Source organism: Gouania willdenowi, chromosome 12 (assembly GCF_900634775.1).
Source record: "Gouania willdenowi chromosome 12, fGouWil2.1, whole genome shotgun sequence".
NCBI classification, from domain to species: Eukaryota; Metazoa; Chordata; class Actinopteri; order Blenniiformes; family Gobiesocidae; genus Gouania; species Gouania willdenowi.
The window spans coordinates 9,565,269-9,586,044 of record NC_041055.1 but is presented as its reverse complement, the minus strand read 5'-3'; the positions used below and the strand labels follow the sequence as shown (position 1 = coordinate 9,586,044).

At 38.7% G+C, this 20,776-nt stretch overlaps 1 protein-coding gene across 3 annotated transcripts in view; it reads left to right on the top strand.

Moving 5' to 3' along the window:
* Positions 1-20,776, top strand: part of wdr91 (WD repeat domain 91) — a 49,716-nt gene that overhangs the window by 27,599 nt on the left and 1,341 nt on the right. For 2 of the 3 annotated variants that reach the window (XM_028462112.1, XM_028462111.1), the window contains exons 5-17: positions 612-694; positions 2,106-2,215; positions 9,401-9,572; positions 9,781-9,990; positions 11,137-11,327; positions 11,419-11,473; positions 11,561-11,656; positions 12,363-12,457; positions 12,723-12,876; positions 15,105-15,213; positions 16,831-16,943; positions 17,024-17,131; positions 20,171-20,260. In XM_028462112.1, coding sequence (XP_028317913.1) covers positions 612-694; positions 2,106-2,215; positions 9,401-9,572; positions 9,781-9,990; positions 11,137-11,327; positions 11,419-11,473; positions 11,561-11,656; positions 12,363-12,457; positions 12,723-12,876; positions 15,105-15,213; positions 16,831-16,943; positions 17,024-17,131; positions 20,171-20,260 — 1,586 coding nt within the window. The remainder of the gene's footprint in view (positions 1-611; positions 695-2,105; positions 2,216-9,400; positions 9,573-9,780; positions 9,991-11,136; positions 11,328-11,418; positions 11,474-11,560; positions 11,657-12,362; positions 12,458-12,722; positions 12,877-15,104; positions 15,214-16,830; positions 16,944-17,023; positions 17,132-20,170; positions 20,261-20,776) is intronic. The other variant, XM_028462113.1, reaches the window with a different exon arrangement.

The window sequence follows — 20,776 nt, the reverse complement described above, 5'->3', positions numbered from 1 at the left end:
ATATCTGACGTAAATACTGCCCTATTTTAATGAGAAATTGTAGAGTACCTTTTTTCCTCCCCAATTTTTGCGCCCCAAAGCTCATCCACCATTATTACATATTCATAAGTGGCAAACAAGCTAAATGCATCGTGCACACTGTGTTGTGTACTTGACAGGCACATTCTTGATTCCATGGGGTTTGCACCATTGTGCGTGGTGACATTTGTGCATGTTTTTTTACTGACACAGACCTAATGGATAATCTGCCTTTACGTAGCAAATAAAGAAAGAAAATTAGTGTTCGGTAGATTATTTATTTGTTGTAACAAGGCTTCTTTCCAATTAATCTCATTTTTTTGGAAAGCCTGTTTGTTTCCATTTAAAAAAAGTGCCATATCTGTCAAGAACATGCGTTTGTGGCATAAGCAATAGAGCTGTGTGTGTGTGTTTCACCCATGAAAAATGAAAAGCCAAACAACTTATGTTGCTGTTGCTGCTGAATTTTGTTTTGAGCTTCTGGTCCAGGTGTTTGTGCAAGGCCACGCCTACATCACGGGGACAGGTTTTATGTGATGTGTAAAGGTTTTGTTTTTCGTGTCTATGGTGTCTCTTTCTTAACTGTTTCCCACCTCAGCCAGTCTTGTTGAGCTTCGATGCTGATGTCCAAAAGATGATCGCACTGACAGACGAGAATGAACAACTCCGTCAGATGGTGAGGACATTTTATTAAGGGGATCCTCCACTGTTTTTACAAATGTGGCCTAAAATCTTTGAAATGTACTTATTGAAGGACTCCCACCCAAAAGGACTTCTATCCTCAGGGTATATGCGTCTTTAACAGGCCGTGATTTACTCACTAACTTCAGCCACCTGAGTGTCAGCGACGCACTGAGCTCTTCTTCTCTGCTTAATTGTCTACTGTGGTCATAGATTATTTTTCGGGTCACAGCTGTTTTTATCCTTTTTCGGTAAACCAAAGAGATTTACATGGACATCTTTAGAGCAACCAAAAGCAGCACATATTGTCATTGTGTATAAAAAAGCAGGCTGAATGCTTCACTCCAATAGAAAACAATTGAATGTTTACAGGCAAATGGCACTGTGTGATGTCATCAATCACGTGATTTCAAGATGGTGGTATACAGGTTTTAAAACGGTAAAATAGTCCCATTTTTATGGTGTAAAATAATGCATTTTGTTGGACATTGATCTTCTCATAAGGACATTTCAAAGATTTTAGGCCATATTTGTAAAAACAGTTGATCCCTTTTAAAAAAAAAAAAAATGTATATCAATAAATAAATAAATAAATTTGAAAAACTAGTACAGTGCCCATCGAAGGTATGTGTTCATATTGACATTAACAGGAGTTCCACAGTGTGGATGGGAAAATTAATGGGATATATATATACTGTATCTATGTATTTTCTTTTGGTTGCCAGAACATCACCAAAATTTAATCAGCTGTTCCTTGACCTGTTATCAACATTTCCTGAACATTTCATCAAAATCCGTTCATAACCTTTCAAGTTATCGTGTACAGACAGACAGCGTCGCACTGCATTAGCTTAGCATTAGCATTAGGATAGAATAGAACACTGATGGTGAAGTCACTGCTGACATTGCCTGTTTGAACATTCTGGAACTCTGATGACATCACTGTTGATGACATAATCAGTGTTCTGAAACAATGTTTGACAGGAGTTCCACAGTGTGGATTGGTCATTTCAAATTGGTTTTAGATTGGTTTTGGAATGACCAGATTACTCCAAAATAACAGATGCACACACTCGGGATATGTGCAAGCCGTTGACAAAGTTTCAGCTCGAACAGATACCCCGTCGTGGAGATATTCGCTCCACGGACACACACACACACACACACACAGATGTTCCTTGCTTTTATAGATATATATTTATTTAATTAGATGATTATTTTGAATGCGTAATTGAAAAGACATCAATAAGGTAGTCAACTCTCAGACTGTAACCCCTGTGTGTTTTACTAATCTCTGCAGCTCTATGGTGTTTACCTTTGTAGTCTTGGGATGAGTTCTGTGCAATGGTATCTGATCTTCATTTTTAAGTTTGAGCCGTTTTCATGTGTTTTCTGGTCCCGTGCAGCTCTTCACTCTACAGACAGAGAATCCTGAGCAGAGGAACAGTGATCAGATGGTCCACCACAAGCTGCCGCTGTATGTCCAGAACATGGACCGACTAGGAGACACAGAGCTGTGAGACACTAACATCACTGTTTTTACACTGAGTCACTGCTACTTAGATGGCTGCTGCTCTGTTCTGTATCTACCTTTAGTTTCTGTTTGCTTTCTTTCTCTCTTGTAACCCAACTTGCTCTTGACACCCTCTTGGTGATTCTGACCACTGGATCCCATTCTCCCATCAATGAGGAAACGCACACAAAGGCAAACAATAATAATATTCTGCTTTGAAACTTCCATGCACATTGTCAAATTTTGGCAGTGAACCAGTGTTGGTAGCATTGTGTTGGGCCTCTGATTTTCTGTTTCAAAAATTTCCCAATTCAGGGTTTAGCCAATTCTGCGTCACATTTCCATGTAGTGTCCTCTATGTTGTCTTTCCCTGTTTCGATTACTTTAAACAAACATGCTAAATAGGGTCAACAGAGTAGACTACTGTGATCAATTTTACATTTTATTTGCTTCAGACAATTTACGGAAAAGGATTACGTTGCAAGAGCTTAAAATGTCCGTTAGCCACACTGTTAGACCCTTAGAGCTAACTGTATATGGGAGAAATCCCATTGAAATGTGTGCACATAATCCCAGAACATTATTCATGAGTCATCTGAGTACCATTTTGGATGAAACCCCCATGCCATGCAGCCATGTGACTGGAGGTGTAATGCTTATGATGTGTCACCAAGTGAAATGATCACCAGTTAAACTAATACACCAACAGCTAAAGCTGTCTTTGTACTTTCAGATTTTAATACGGTCATAATCTGAACCACTTGTTCATCACAACACATTAGCAACACACTGCAGATGATACTCTGCATTTATTTTCACATTATAACCTCCACATTCACTGCAGACAAATGCAATAACTTCCTGTCATCTTACCATACCAAAATCCATACCATACACCATTCATTTGCATTCACTTCCTTCGTTACTCTTCCCCCAGAACATTATCTCACTCCACCCACACTCCATAGCCTTCCAACTTTTTCTCTTCTGTCCCCCTCCGACACCACCAAACTTCTCACAACCTTGAAATTTCCCAGTTGCCAGCTTGACCCGATCCCATCTCCCCTCCTCAAAACCTGCATACCCACTCTCATCCCCCTCATCACCAGCATTATTAACACCTCCCTTACCTGTGGATCTTTTCCATCCCCGCTGAAACTTGCTACCATCACATCGCTCCTGAAGAAACCCGGCCTCAACCACAACAACCGTGACAAGTTCAGACCCATCTCCAATCTCCCGCTACTTTCTAAATTTCTGGAACGCGCCGTCATCACCCAACTCCACCAACATCTCCACTCCTTTCATATCTTTGAAACATTTCAATCCGGATTCCATTCACACTACAGCACAGAAACAGCAATACTTTAAGTCACCAACAATCTCCTCCTTGTGGCTGAGTCCGGTTCCTTATCCATCTTCCTCCTCCTCGACCTCTCCGCTGCATTTGACACATACTGTCCTCCTCCATCGTCTACAATCAAGTGGCATCACCGGCACTCCTTTGGTTCACCTCCTTCCTCTCCGACCGTCACCCTTTCTTCAACAACTGCAACTCCTACACTTCTTGTGTCACCCACAGTGTCCCCCAAGGTTCAGTGCTCAACTCGTTCCTCTTTACCATCTACATACTTCCACTCGGTCAGAACATTCACCACCATGGACTCCATTTCCACTGCTGCGCCGATGATACCCAACTCTACATCTACACCAAGGCAGGTGGAAGATTGCAGCCAGCCGCTGGGGGGCAGGCAGCAGCCACACAGGCGCATCGCCTCACCCCTCCTGCTGCCACTAAGTGGAAGGGAGGGGGAACGGGGCCCAAAGAAGGCATTGAGTCAAGGATGTGAGTGTAGATGAGTTTATGTATGTGTATGAGTGTGCTTGATCGCTTCATCTCAGCACAGTTCTCACAGTCTGTCATCTGATGACGTTAAAATGACCTTGGAGAGATCTGATTCAGAAACAAAGTTCCCAGGTGGTGGCGGCGAAGGGGAGAGGAGTAGGGGGCAGAGCGTAATTCGGCACAGACATCCTGGAGAATAGAGAGAGAAATTGGCCTTGAGATAGTGGGCTGTCTGGGGGAGTCAATGAAGATAACAATTATTTTCGGCCAGGCTAAGCACAATTTCTGGCAGCCTTGACTTCGGGTCTCGGAGCAATGTATCCAATATGGTGGCCATCAACTTTTCAGCTGGGCTGTCAACTCAAAGTTAGGTTCCATCCCGCGGAGAAGCAAAAGTTGTATTTTTATTGCATGAGTCTGAGTGTTAAGAGCCCTCCACAATCGTGAGTCATGACAGGCAGCCTTCCCAAAACAGCTGCCAACGTTATCCGAACTTTGCGATGAATCAGAAAACTGCCAGCTCCAAACAGCAGAATACCTGTTTTCGTTTTTCCAATTATTTAGACATCCTCAACGGGCAGGGTAGACTGGCACATGATCCTCCACTCCCAAGAGTCCATCATGTACACGGCTGCGAACGTTCCGTCAAGACAGGCGGGCTCATCTCTGCCCAAAAAATGTGGTCGATTGCATTGAGAGACCAGCTGATCAATCTCATAATTTTGGTTTTGGATAGAGATGCAGAGAGAGGCTCCTATTAGTTTCTGACAACAGACAGTACAAGACAAAGAGCAGCAAGCAGGGCAGATAAGGGAGGGAGGGAGCAAGAGAAAAAGCATCCACCTTCGTTGAGAGCAAGCAAGAGAATGCTTGTATAAATGAGACGGACTGTAACACATAGCGTGAGATTTTGAACAGGATTATGGGTGGAATTGGACATGACAACAGTTACCCATCTTCTCATGAGAAATATAGTGTACCGTATTTTCAGGGCTATTGAACGCACCGCTGTATTGGCCGCATTCCAATAATTTTGCAATTTTCCAAGAAAAATCTACGTAAAGTCGCACCGTCACCCTATTGGCTGATCAGGGTGCCCTTCAAACGGCTTGGCCTATCAGAACGGGCGGGTAGGCGGGCTGCTATACTCCCGTTTGGTTTAAAAAGATAAAGATAACATTTATTAGTCCCACAAAGAGGTAAATGGCACAGTTTCAGCAGCAGATCAATAAAATAAAATAAAACAGCATAATAAAAAAAATGGAAAAATGGAAGATATACACACACAGAAAAGAAAGAGGGAACACATTAGGCAAGAAAGGACAATGCACAATAAAAATACAAGTTAAAAAGAGAATATATAGACACAGAATATATACATATACGGACTAAAATGAAATAGCCATATTTGGTGTATTATGATGAGTTTCAACTGATGAGTTTTTATCTGCACATGACGTCCTCACTGCCCCACGTCTGCATATCAATCCATTTACAGCTTTTTATGGTCAGTTTTTAGTACTGATATACAGCGCTTCATCTGTCAGTTCTTCTTACTCTTTGTCAGTTCTTCTTTCTCTTCGTCAGTTCTTCTTCTCTCAGTCCCAGGAGAGATCACGCTGAGTCCGGACTCCCAGTCAGAATTTGATCGCGATCGCTTCTGAACAAACCTAATGTGGTGATTTGACAACTTTATGATGTTTATTATTTCCTACTATTAAAAACTGGCTGAGACATCTTACATTTTAAACCTTATTGTACTTTTTATATGCTCTTCCCGCCTTAAATGCATACAAGCCAGCACCGCTCCCCGGTCCAGAAACTTCAATTTATTACCAGTATTTACTTTTTAACAATCAGCAGTCTTATTTAAGGCACATGAAACAAAAACAAATGTTCAAAATCAGAAAATAAAATCAAAAAACCTCAAAATCAGATTATGACTTTTTCCATTCACTTGGACACCGTCCTGCATACGGAGCACAACGCATTATTAAAACTGTGAGAGCTTTCTCTTCTCCGACATTATCCGATGCTGGTTTTTGAACGTTCAGCTCACTTTGATGTTCAATGGCCATTACGCTTCAATCATAGGGGTGACTGTCAGTAATATTTTGCCACCCGCTTTCTCCGGACACATGTATGTCACTGACTAAAAAATTCTCACATAGAGCGCACCTGCGTATTGGCCGCACCCTTAACTTTAAATTAGAAAAATAGCAACCTATCTGTCGGAAAACATGCATGTTTGGTATTTCTCTGTCATTTTGGAGCCTGATTTTAAATAAGGTGGGGGGGGGGTCACATAAGTTTTTCACTGCCAGAACATGAATTTTGTTGTTTTCGTTCGTTTTCCACGATCACGGAAAATCAGAGGCCCTATTTGTGGTGCAGGTGGCAGCCATCAAATCATCAAAAGGATTTCTGAAAAGTTAGTTATGAAGAAATAGTGTAATTTTTTAATGCTCACTTGAAAGCACTTTACTTAGAACCCTGAGAGCTTCACTAAACTCACACAGCTAAGCTTGTTTCCAGCTGCATTTGTTCTGCAAAAAGGGTTGGAATAGATTATTCTGGTCTTATATACTCGTCACTGCTAACTATATTATTAACAAGCAGTATATTGTAAGGGGAGGATATGATGAAAAGAGAGCTTGTAAAGTTATCTGTCTTTTTATTCTATTAATGTTCCCATGAATGCTGAAAGATGTTTTAACAGCGCGCACTTATAATTTTATCCCCAATTAACAGTAAAGAATAGTGTCACTCCAAATGAAGCAAATAATGATTGAAATGAATTTATTTAGGAGCTATTTTAAAAAGGTCTAATTTATTGTTAAATCGAAACCGTTTGTACTGTTGTGGCTGATGTTTGGAAATAAACAATTCGAATGATGAATTGTTTTTGTCCGTACGATGCATTTATTTGTAGTTCTTACACACTAGAGGGCTTCACAACGACCTGAAAAACACACGTGCATGCTGACACATGTTTTTATTCATAGGTTTATGGTATCACTGAGCCTGTCAACCTATTGCATCCTCAATGGATTTAAAAGAAAGGTCAGGCACTGATGTTGGAAGAGGAGGTTGGCCTCTCAATCAGGTTGAGGGCAGGACTGTGACTCTCCTCCTAATCAAACACATTCATTAATTATATTAATACTATTCATCTGCACTGGGTCGACGCAAGAAATTATTTGAAACTTCCAACAAACCCAGACATGAAAACTTAAAAAAAAAATCAGATAAAGACAAAGTGTAGGCCTCATAGATCGATGAATCCAAGATCATTTGCCTGAAACATTGATGTAAAAGGTAGAAATTACTGCTTGAAAGTTTGTTTTGATCTCCACTATAGAGACTTGTATTGACATTGTTAGAAAAGTTTTGTGCATTGCATTGTGTGATGTGGAGCCACTTAGATAGATGCATAGAAGTGTTTTTACTTCATTCTTACTTACTGTGATTTCTTCGAGACATTACATTTCGGCTGGATTGGAATTATTCCGTGTAAACCCCAAAATAAACATCAATCATTTTATTCTCGCACCTTCCAGTCTGTGAAAACACCAGAAATGTGTTGCAAAGTCACTTTGTTTTTTTGGGGCAAACACAAGAAATCGCAGTACGAATGCATTGTGGGATGTGGGACCCACATCCCACAATGCAAAGCACAAAACCTTTCCCACAATGTCAATGTGCTTGTTTACAGTGGAGATCAGAACAAACCTTTGAGTGGCAAAGATTTACATTTCTAAAATTAGTTTGATAGTAAAATGCTCTGATTTGATTAAAAACCTTTTTTTTTTTTTATCACTGAATTATGTTGACTCAGATTTAGCTCAGAACATGTTTTTACAACCAACACATTATTAATAAAATTATCAAAAATAATAATCAAAATGTGAATTTTTAAATGATCATATTTGGGATTTTGATGCTTGATTGAATGACCAAACAACTTGAAACAATAGCCTGCATTCTCCCTGGGCTATGCCCCTCCCATCACCAGTTTACCATTGCCCTGCTTTATTGATTAAAATAAGCTTTGACTGACAGTCTGACGTCAGGGTTAAATTACTGTGACATTTTCAGGCTCGCGTAGAAAAAGAAAATATCAACCTTGGAAGAGCTTTACAGGCAGTATAAGGAGTGTTCTAACTTCTAAACCAGATAAACCATGCAGGAATCATAATACAGAACTGTCTGTTCTTTGGGACTCAGCAGCTGAAATCTCTGTTTTATTTGGATCAAGTGACAGAATCACCAAAGGCAGAATGGTCTTTTTTCATTTGTAGACCTTTTTCAGTTGCTTTCTCAGCATGTTTTAGGTCTTTCCCTCAAGCTCTGTCCTAAGAGTTCAGCATTCCCAGAGTTGGTGCTGCTGCTTCTGTCTGCAGTCCAATGATCAGTAAATCTCCGGGAAGCAGCAGCTTCACTTACATACACTATCAAACTACCACAACCATTTCCACTGCTGAGGTGGTCTGCTTTGGACCTGGACCTTGGACCTTCTCTTCTACAGACTTTTCTCTTCATCATTCTGGCACAAGCTGATCTTTGTTCTGTTGATAAGAGGCTCATCTTGACCCACACAGGTTTCTGTCAAACTCGGTCCTCTAGGTTATTTTATAACCTGATATTTACCTGATATTCTCAAATTTAACCTGTTGTTTGTCTCTAAAACGTGCTTCAGGAAGGTGTCTCTATCTAACCTCAATAGCTACTAACCCTACACAGCCGATGCTAACAGGGGTTAGCAACGGTGATGTTGGAATGACTCTACAAAAAAAATGAAGCCTTTATTCAGCCATGTTACGAAATTTCACTGGTGGGGTTTTAGGACTCCTGGCCACCGTTGTGTTTAGGGCATTTGTCAACGCATAAAGAACTCAGAAGTACCTCTGATCGATTAGGAGCTAAAAAAAAAAACATTCATGTTCCATGTTCCATGTATCCATGTTCCTCAGTGTCCTTGAGCAAGACCTTTAACTCCCAAGTTGCTATCTGTGCTCAAAGCAGACAAACTGGTATGTAGCTGAAGACCACTCATCATCATCAAGATACCTGAGACTTGACCTGGACCTGAGCTTACTTGTGAACATCTCTGCTATTGATGGAGAGGTAGTGCCTTGCACAACAGATCCGTCACTATTGGTGCGTGACAGTATATAACAGTCTAAAGCTCTTTGAAGGTTCTCATGTGTGAGAACTCCTTAAAAACAAAATAATCCAATTTATGATGCAACAGAACCACGGCCATTGCCAGATGGACAGAATTGACAGCGTAAGTTCTTCCAGTTCTTCTTTCACTCACTGTTTTCTCTCCGCCGTCACAGGGACTTGGTGTCGAGCCAGCGATCCGTCAGCACGGTTACCACTACTTCCAGAAACTTCTTGTCTGCATTCCTACCACAGGGCAGACGCGCTCCTGGAAAACCGGCCCCAGTTTCTGCAGGATCGTCACCAAGCCAAGCAGCAATGGGTCGAAAGGACCAGTCAACCAATCAGGTCCCAGAACATCTCCTTTTCATTCATACCAACTCTGAGTAAGTGTCAGTAATATAAATCAGGCTCATTGACTGAGCAGAGCTGTACATCAGTCAGTGTCTCATGTTTTCAAAGCATTTCCCATAAGAAAACATCTTGATGGTTCTCTCTGATCACCGTCATAATACTGCCCCCCCCCTCCCCCTCCTCCACCACTCCCTTTTTTTAGTCTGTTAAGTCCAAAGAGGCAGTCCAAGTAAAGGAGGGACTGCCTGCTTCTGGCCAGATATCAACCAGTGAAACTGGGAGTTCTCAGCAGCAGCAGCAGCAGTGTAGCAACCAGTCTACAAACCAAGGGACGAACCACAAACCCCGAAACAAGCGGATTCAGGAACATGAGAAAGAAAGGAAGGAGCTCTTCTCCAAACCTCCACCACAGGTACCATAAGCCACTATGCAACCATGTACTGTATAGTGGCTCACGTTTATTGATAACTTCAACCAAAATAGTTGTCTGAATGAATGAAACCATAACAGCTAGACTCTTCAGGGACTCTGAGACGTGTTTTTCACACATAGATTAAACGTTACAGAGTCCAGACCTGAGAATCTTTGGGATGTTCTGGAGAAGGCTTTGCACAGTGGTCTGTATTTCTGTACTCCACATTAGGGATGTCCCAATACAACTTTTTCACTTCCGATATGATGCCGATATTGCAGCCCCTTGCATATCAGCCGATACCGATATTGATCCGATACGATATCAGTGCGAATCATACATACTTTTATTACTTATTTTGTAGCGTGGAATGTTAGAAAATGCTTGATGAAGTGACGTTACTCAAACAGAGAACAATAGTCAGCAACAGTAGTTTACTTTGTTGGAGTGTGAACCACAGTCACCTATGGATAAAAGTGCTGGAGCGGAAAATGTTTTTGGAGCGCTTATATTGGTGATTTTAGATGCAGTCCGATAAAACTTTTTCGGACAATGACCACGGTTACATTATGGTTTTTAATTTGGAATTAGTTATTATCAACATGTCATTTAATTCATAAAACTCATGAACAATTTCATGCTGGCATTTCAGAGATTTTCAAAGACCGCCCACAAAAGAATTAAAAAACTAATGTAAGACAAGAAGAGATACTTTTTTTTTGAAAAGGAAATGTTTGATTTTTAGCTTGAAGCTGGTGTCACGGTCTGAGTTTACTTCCATACTGAGATTATAACCCTAACATAATCAAATAAACAAATAAAACACGTGTCCGTTCACTTTGAAAACAAAAATGAATTTTTTTTATAGCAAAAATTAATTTCCTGGTAGTGCGTATGTGCATGCATGTATATATGCGCACAAACAATCTCAGTACATGACACCTGTACCAGGACAATATATACCGGTACATATTATTTCCAGCAGCTTAAAGTTAGCTAAAAATAACTTTATAACCCTGAATCATATCAATCTAAGAGCTTCGTATTGATTTAAAGTTCAGAGAGCTTTGGTTTTTGTATCACTAGCTTGCATTAGTTGATTTGAACTTTCTGTACTTATTGTACTCTTCCATTTGTCGCCTGTAGACACCAGAGAAAAAGGTAGAGGTGGTGGAAACAGAGCCTCCTCCAGAGACCTGCACTGATCCTCCAGAGTCTTCAACCAGCAGGACTAACGGAGCGGGGGCAGACGGGGGGGGTCTGTCAGCAGAGCAGCCTTTCATCAAACTCAGCCAGGAGGAGTATGGGGAACATCACTCCTCCATCATGCACTGCAGGTCTGCCTTCAGCTCGGCTCACACAAAGAACCACCCAAAACACCTCCCAGCATCCTAACCTGCCTTTGTTCTCATCTCATCTGATCTACAGGGTGGACTGTTCTGGGCGTCGAGTTGCTAGTTTGGATGTAGATGGAGTGGTAAAGGTTAGATGGATATGTGTTGATAATATGAATAGATGCTCTGCTATAACTTCTTCAAACACATAAACTATTCTCCCTGCTTCTCCACAGGTGTGGTCGTTCAACCCAATCATGCAGACCAAAGCTACCATCATGTCCAAGTCTCCTCTGCTGTCTTTGGAGTGGGCCACCAAACCAGACAGACTGGTATGAGGACACGACACACCATCACAGTACTTCTTTAATTTATCCACGCACTAAGCCTTTCCTCAAGAAAACTGAAACCATATGACATAGGCACGGGGAAATTGCGAGTCCCTGACAACATAATGGAGTTTCTATTCATTTCAATAAGTAAGTTATTTGGTAAATTACACAATGATTTTTATGTTTTTCCTGTTGTTTTTACGTTCTCGTGTGGGCTGAATGAGATGCTCTAAAGGGCCCAATTTAGCCCCCAGGCTTTAAGTTTGACTCATGTTGAACGTGTTTATGACAAGTACTCCAAATGTCTCTTGTAATATGAAAAATCAGAAATCATTGGCACATAATGTAAAGTTATTGCTTCTGATACTATGAATACAACCATTTGCTAAATTTAACATTTTTTAATAATCCAATACTATGTTCTATTTTCTCTGTCATACTTTTAATATTAGTTTGTACTTGGTTTAATTTTTCAAAACGATTTAGCCTTTTTATTGTATTGTAAGACATAATTGTTGTTTTTGTTTGGATGTTCTTTTCTAAATGTTTAAGGTCAAAGTGTTTGTTTTTTTGTCTCCTGACTGTAATCGTCGTTTAACGATAGATCACATACCTGGCATGTGAATGTTTGATGATCATCGTGCTGTTGCTCTGAAGTGAAGCATCATCTGTTGAAAGAGGTGTGTGTGTGTGTGTGTGTGTTCAGCTGTTACTCGGCAGCGGTGTTGGTACGGTGCGACTCTATGACACAGAGGCCAAGAAGAATCTGTATGAGATGAACATCGATGACACTCATCCTCGGTAAATCTTTCTATCTAACCACGTTGCAGGTTTTGTACCACATGCGAATATGATACAGTTTATGAATAGGCACTGTGTATAAATCACAGATTTTACCCACAATCCCATGAATGCACACAATATTAAACTTGTGTAAACATGCAATAAATGCTACAGCTACTAATGCATGTATGTTTCACAGTTTAATTGGTTGAGATTGGAGAATTGATTTTGCACCAGAATGTTTAAAGAGCGACGTTCAACCTGTGTTTCTTTTCTCTGTCAGTATCTTGTCATTAGCCTGCAGTCCAAGCGGTTCTTCATTCGTCTGTTCAGCTGCAGCACCAAATCGATCTGGGAACAATGAATCAGCTTCCAGACTTCCCATACCAGCCTCTGGCCAGTTACTGCTGTGGGACACCAAGACTGTGAAACAGCAGGTGAGCTACCAGTTTGTTGTTTAGATGGGAAGTATGGGATTGTTCCGGAGCAATGGTCAGTATGCAACCTTCCACATCAAAGGATTAACTGATAATATAGTATATATTACAGGTAGATGATAAGTAATGATCACTTCACTCCATGGAGGAGGGCTGGAATGTTCATCCTGACTATTTAAAATATGGGCTTCATTGGTTTTTGAAAAATTACAAAAATCATGAATTCATCAAAATTCATTCCACTATCTATTAAAGCAGTGACCGTCTGTCTGTGGAGCGCATATCTCCCTGACGCAGTGTCTGTTCGAGCTGAAGCTTTTTAAAAAGCTTGCACACACAGTGTGTGTGCATCCATTATTTTGGACCTATTTGGTGATTACGTTTCAAAATGTTTATTTTCATTTTATTTTGAAATCACTGCGTAAGCAACACGGGTTACACCCCATGGAGGGTTAGACCGGAAGGGGGGGGCTGTCTGTGCAGCCGCACACTCACTGATATACAGTACTAGCAAAGCTCTCAAGTCTCACATATTAGGCTTGAGACACACGCATTTCAACCTGATGTGAGTCACGGAATGAGTGTGTGAGGCAAGGTTTTAACAGCACCTTAACACTTTCAATAAACAGCACTAACCATAATATCACACATACACACACACACACACACACACACTCACACACACACACACACGATAAGCACCCTTGCACTAACAAATGTTGAATAAATAATTTTATTTGTACTAATTTGTGTCTTTTATCAGATTCTACCTAAATCACCACATTGGTGCAAACTTTATTTTGTCAATTGATCATGTACATAGAATTAAACCGGGGAAATCTCACACGCTATTTTATTTTGCACCCACAAATATACCCCTTTATAACACTACAGAGTATGTACACCTCTTTGTACATCCAACCAAATACATACTCATTTGGCCATAATTAACTCTACATAAGCTCCCAAATGAACACATACTTATTTTACTTTTTTAATGTTTGTCTGTTACAAATTTTTGACCAAAGATAGACCTTATGCCATGTAGGATTCCATTACATTTTGGACGGGATCCATATGGTACTGATTCTGGATCAGTTTGAAAAACTGAGAAAAATATTGGTTCGTGATTGACCGATCTTTATGAATTTTGACACCGTTATGTCAGGTAGGTTTCTCAATTACTGCACTGAGTTTCATTCATATTAGATCCGGATTGCGCATTTCATCGCGATTTATCCAACTTTTGGAGCTACTGAATGGTTATTAATGGGATGAGAAGATTTGGCGCTTGGCGGAGGTTTGCGTTCTCTGATTGCTCTTGTTTTACATATTTTTGCTGTCTTTTTTGTCATTTTTTGGTGATTTAGTTTATTTTAGTGTATTTTTGTTGTCTTTTTTTTCCACAAAATTTTGGAATTTTCTGTCTTCATTTTGGGGGTACACAATATCAAAGTGAGATACAGCATACTCAACAATGTGTCACGTTGGGAAATCACTACAATCTGAAAAGCTTAATTTAGTGTTGATTATTCATATTTTCTTAAGTCTCTAAGTTTAAGTCTTAAAATCAGGGCTGTTAGACTCATTTTAGTTCACGGGTGTCAAGTGGGGAGTTTAAGTGTGAAATTCAGTAATTTCAATTCTATTGTGCCTTAATTTGCACTTAGATGTACAAATAAATCAATATCCAAAGAAAAATTGACAGATACAGTATGAGTCCATGCAGTATCTTCACCCTAAATTTAATTGATTTTTGTGAGAAATTTCTACTTAATTTGGGAGAAAAGTATGATTATTTTAAAGAAAGAGATTTCATCACAGCAAGGGCCACAAAATTAAGATTTTCTTATCGGCGGGTCACATTATTCAGACTCATGTCAGTATTTACAGTAGCTGTCTATCTGGTTATTAACACAATACAGAGAAACTGGATTTTGTGTATTTTTCTTGTCATCTTGTGTATTTTTCTGAAATGTTGTATGTTTTTGGAGACATTTGCATTTACTCTGAGGGTTGCATAAAATGAGCTCACTGGCCGTCATTTGCTTACGTCTGTTCTAAGGTAACCCAATGACAGATTGCTCTGTTCACCACTCAGTATAAAGGTCCTGCAGGGTTTCTGTGAATATGGATGGACATGGATGATGCCTGATGGCAGTCAGCATTAGCCTCAGTGTTTCTGATGCTTGTTGTTTGATTACTGTTTGGGCTTTTTTCCTTTCCAGCTGCAGTTTTCTTTAGAACCTGAGCCAGTCGCTATTAACTGCACGGCCTTCAACCACAATGGGAACCTGCTGGTGACGGGGGCTGCTGACGGGGTCATCCGACTGTTCGGTCAGTGTTCACCAAAGCACAAAAGCTACTTATTCCTCCTCTTGTCTGTCCCTAAAGCTACAGCAAACTTGGTGTTTCTGGGAAAGATTAAAAATGGAATGACTAAATCCAGCCAATGCTTTCATTTCTGGTTACAAGTCTGCTTCAAAACCTGTTAAGCCCCGGCTTCTTTCTTCCCAAAATCACATACCATAACAAATAACATTTTTCAAAGCTTCTACATGACCTACATGGCTAGTTTTTTTCCAGGTTACAGTTGATGTGAAATTTTGGAAATATATGATACTGAGTGACAAGAAATCACATTTTGAACACAGAATTATGTAGTTCGCCTAAATAAACCCTAGAGATTTACATAAAATATAAAGCCAATTCTCAATAGGGAAGGCTATAAAGGCAGAAATTAAACTAATGTATGGATATCACCTGCAGCAAGTTTGGCGATTTAAAGGACCAATAGGCCAAAGATACACGTTTTTGTAAAAAAAAAAAAAAGAAAAGTTCAGGCAGAAGCTGCACTGTGCCGTTGCATGTCTAACTAACTGGGTTTCCATTACAGATTTTCGCAAAAATAAAAGCGGTATTTCTAAATGTCGACTAAGTATAATTGCGCTTTGAACGTGTTTCCATTGAAGGCTCTTTGGGGCAGGAGCCTCGCAACTTCCGTGAAATCTCATCCTGTGATACTTCACAGCAAGAAGACGGATGCTCCAAACCTCCTTATGACACTTTGTATTCCTTTGTTGTTTCATGCCTAATGTGGCAGTAATAATTTTAAGTATATATATATATATATATATATATATATATATATATATATAGTATAATGCTAAGAATTGTCCCGTCTCCTCTTCTGTTTACACGTACAGTGTCATGTTTACTCGAAGAGAAGGGCGCATGTGACCAGGTATGTCACATCATATGACGTGTATTTGCAGAAAAGATGTTTCCATAGCGTTTTTGCGACACAATTCAATATCGAAACGTCTCAAATTCCTCCTCATGAAAGCGCAAAAACTTTTTAGCGATATTTGAGTGTCAAAATTTAGGTGTTTCCAATACCACTTCTTATTGCGCTATTTAAATTTTGAGCATTTCCAAGGGTACTTAACGCAGCTACTGTGTAAGAGCCCTTATTACCGTGAGAGGAATCAATTATTTTGTGTTGTCCAGGGTAGCGATCAATTACATGTTTCAGTTACAATTACATCTTCAATTATCCATTTTCAATTACAATTCAATTTTAATTATGTTGACCAGCATTTTTTAATTACATTTAAATTACGATTATTTTTTTTCCCCTCTGAAAGTAATTTGTGATTACGCTTTCAATTACTAAATGTCTTAATCATGTTTTAAATCAGCTGTAAAATACACTAAAATAATATTATCTATCATATAATTTGTTTCTCATCTCTTGGTTCCCTTGTTAGGCTTCCTAATCAATTAACGTTTTTATATCATTTCAATGACGTTACGGTTCAACAGCAACACATTTTTTCAAGTACATTTTTTAGCCAAGCCCTGGTTGTGTCCCTGACTTTTCACTAGGTGCTCTAAGTGATCACAGACACCATGAAGCAGATAGAGTAGCTGTTGGTTCTTTCTGCTCTGTAGATATGCAGCAGTATGACAGCATAATGAGCTGGAGAGCTCACGACGGCGAAGTCTACAGCGTGGAATTCAGCTACGATGAAAACACTGTGTTCAGCATCGGAGAAGATGGAAAGGTTTGTGAAGAGCTGATCAGTTCAGAGTCCCTGTGGACAATGAGTCACTCTTTTAAACTGTGTGTTCTTTGCGTGCGAAGTTCATCCAGTGGAACATCCATCGTTGTGGCGTGAAGCAGTCGGAGCAGCTTTTACCACAAGATGCCACCGGGCCCTTCGTGCTGTCGGGTTACAGCGGATACAAACAGGTAACGTCAATGTTTGGTGCCACTGACCGTCAGAGGTGACAAATAACGAAGTACAAACACTTACTTAATGTACTGAAGTAACATAGGTATCTATACTTAACTTAAGTTTAAATTTTTTTGGCGACTTTTTTACTTTTACTCCTTACTTTTTAAACAAATATTTGTCCTTTCTACTCACATCTAAGCTTGTTACATTTAAGACCTTCAAAGATGATGGCACGACGTAAAAAGATGCAAAATTTTGGTAGTTTGAGCTCTTCTCTGTTAGGCAGTTCCCTTAGTTTTATTTTTAACATTTTCAAGTTTTTAGAAATGTTAAACTCAAAGCTGCTCTGGGTTTAATTGAGCATTTGCATTTTTCTTCTTCTAACATTTTATTTACAAATGTTATAAGTCTATAATAAGTGCTAAATTCTCCAGGTGTTGATAAAGGTATAACAGATTTAATTATTTTCAATGTACCATTTTTCAAATCATATACAAACTCATAACTGCATTTTTTTTTTTTTTTTACTTGACACGTTATATTCACATATTGTATTCATTATGAGTGCTACAGTCTCCAGGTGTTCATAGGTAACAGATTCAATTTCCATGTATACCAGTATTTTACAATTTCTTAAATAAATAAAAGATATGGAATTTGCTGGTTTAAAAACCCTTTCTTATTATTGAAGGGACATTTGTTTTACTTTTTACTTTTTTACTTAAGTACATTTAGTAGCATAGCAATAGCAATACTTTTACTTAAGTAATTTTTTATTCAAGTATCTATCCTGTTATTTGAGTACTGAAGACTAGTACTTTTGCCACCTCTGCTGACCGCATCAATGATAATTAGAAAAAAAGAAAACTAGGGCTGGGACTTTATCGGGTTAATTGCGATTAATTAATTACAGAAATATAATGCACAAAAAAAAAATTCAGTTAATTGTTTATTTTTTTTGCACTCCAAACAGCGCGAAACCTCTCATTTCATGAATTTCCGGTATACCTGTAATACTGATGCACCGGCTTATGAACTGATTGAAGCTATGCAGAGAAACAAACTAAATTAATCAGCGAAACGAAAACTACGTCATTTCTGGTGCAATCACTTTTATTTTGAAAGGCAACTAAAACTACGTACTTCCCGGTGCATTCGCTTTTATTTTGAAAGTGGAAGACTCTGGTCACGACAGTGAAGGGGACCTCTCAGTGCAGGTCTGCAACGTAGGGTCATGGAGTCTGCAGCCAGACTTATGTTTCAGTAGGTGCAAAGCATTTTTTTTTGTTAAAAAGTTATATAATACTCAAAGGAAGGCTTTTATTTGTTACTCGGTATGAAATCTTGAACACTTTTAACCTAACTATATCCATAAGTTTTATTGTTCTAGAATATATTTTTTAAACAGTTTGTTACTAGATGTCTGGAATTGCACTTTATGTATTTTTCTTAATTCTCTCTTTTTTAATTTGATTAATGGATCTACTGTATATATGTTTAACATAACGTATTACCCCAGCTTTCTGAGCTAAAAGCCAGGTAAGGCAATATAAAACATTTAATGTAAGACAATTAAAATAAATTCATAGTTTAGATAATTGACTTTGTAATTATATATGCAATTTAAATTCTATGAAAATCATCAATTATAATTTAATGCAAAACTGGGCATCCATGTTACAGTTCTTTGTATTGTAGTAGTTAACAATTATTAAAATATGTTCCATATCAAGCTTTCTCATATTTTACAATTAAAAATCATGGATTTTTTTTGCATTTTCCCACATTATGATTTTTCAAAAATTTCAATACCTTAAAACAGGGAAACAAAAACAAAGACAGTAATCCATTGATGGTCCCTAAATGCTAATGACATGAGTTCATAGCGGAGCCTTCAGCATATATAACCATGACAGAGCGGGCGGGACGCATTTAAGTGAAGCTACCGCTGTTGGAGTTGTAGGCGAATATCCAACGTCCAACGTGAAACCAACTCCACCGCGGTCACAGGAGATGAAAAACAAATACTTTATGAAAAAAAATTATAGAATATTTCTTTAAAAAAAAAAAATTAAAAAAAACAGAATAAATAATAACAATGTGGAAAACAATGGAATTTGGAAAAAAAAATCAAATGCATTTTATACTACCCTATGTAAGTCCAGTTATTTCACCTTTTGATGAAAGTGCAGTGAAGCTGAGAACAAAGTTAAAGCAGTGGAGAAAGAAAGCGTGTCTGGTAAAAAGCTCATGGATCAACAAAGAAAGCTTGAGAGGCGTGTCCAGACTAAAAGAGGAAAGAAACAAGGCACATGATGGAAACTGTTAATAGGACTAGAAAACCAGTAGCTCAGCAGCAGTGGTGTTAAGTAACAAAGCGAATAACTGTACAAATGTTAGATACAATTCTTCATATATATGTTTTTATTGTTTTTCACAAACCACAATTTGAGTGTTGTGATTACATGTTTTTTTTTTTTTTGCTTGAAGAAAATAGTGTATTTTGCCTTATTGTACTGTTCAGAATGTTCAACATTACTTAATTTATGAGTTAAAATCAAAACATTGTCTGGGGGAGGAACCCCCCCAGACCCCCATATGATGGATTTTTTTGTCACCTTTTTCATGCCTTTGATGTTTGCGTGTCTGATCCTGAGAGATGCTAACAGAAAGCTAACACAAGAGGAAGGCTAACTTTTATTAGGTTATTTATTTCAGGCTGAGTTATTGTGATTAATTGTAATTGAACTTTAGTAATTGAAAACATAATAATAGACTTTTTGAGAATTAAAAATAATTGTATTTTAATTGTAATTGGAAAAAAAATGATGGTCACTGTAATCGTAATTGAACATTGATAATTGAAACGTAATTGTGACTGAAAACCATTTGCACATCTGCTGCTCATGTGTAAATGTTGGGCTTAACTTTAAAATATAACTTCCTATTATGTGATGAGTGCCTTGAGTTGACTCTGCTGTATTTAATGCTTCATGAACAATGAATGAGGAGTATTTTGTTGATGAGAGCTACATGTTGTGCCTCTTCTTTAGGTCCAGGTTCCTCGAGGGCGACTGTTTGCCTTTGACTCTGAAGGACAACATGCACTGACCTGTTCCAGCTCAGGAGGACTGATATACAGAGTAAATACAGCCTCATCATCAACATCATCATCATCATCAACATCATCTCTCAAATCCTTCAGACTTAAAATGTCACTCGCTTGTTGTTGTTTTTCTTCTTCTTTTCGTTGTGTACACTAGTTAAAGTCGCTACTCCTCTGTTATTTGTGAACGGATCGGGCTGAAATTTGGTCGGTGTAATTAATGGATGTGTACGCATCAACACTCGGAGCCCGATTTTTGATTTGGGCCCCCAAAAGAAAAATGCTCATTTATTTGCGATTCAAATACTACGACGGTTGTTGGTACCTAATCATTGGCCACGGTTACATGATGTTTTTTAATTCGGAATTAGTTATTCCAAATTAAATCATTCAGAATTAAAGTGTTCTGCTTCGTGTTTACATGGAAATAGTAATTCCCGAACTGGGGTTTACATGGAAAACCGGTTTATTCGGCAAATCAATCCGAGTTCACTTGGTTAAAGCCGCTTTAAGTTAAGTGTTTACAAGAAAGAGGAATTAAAAAATAATTAAT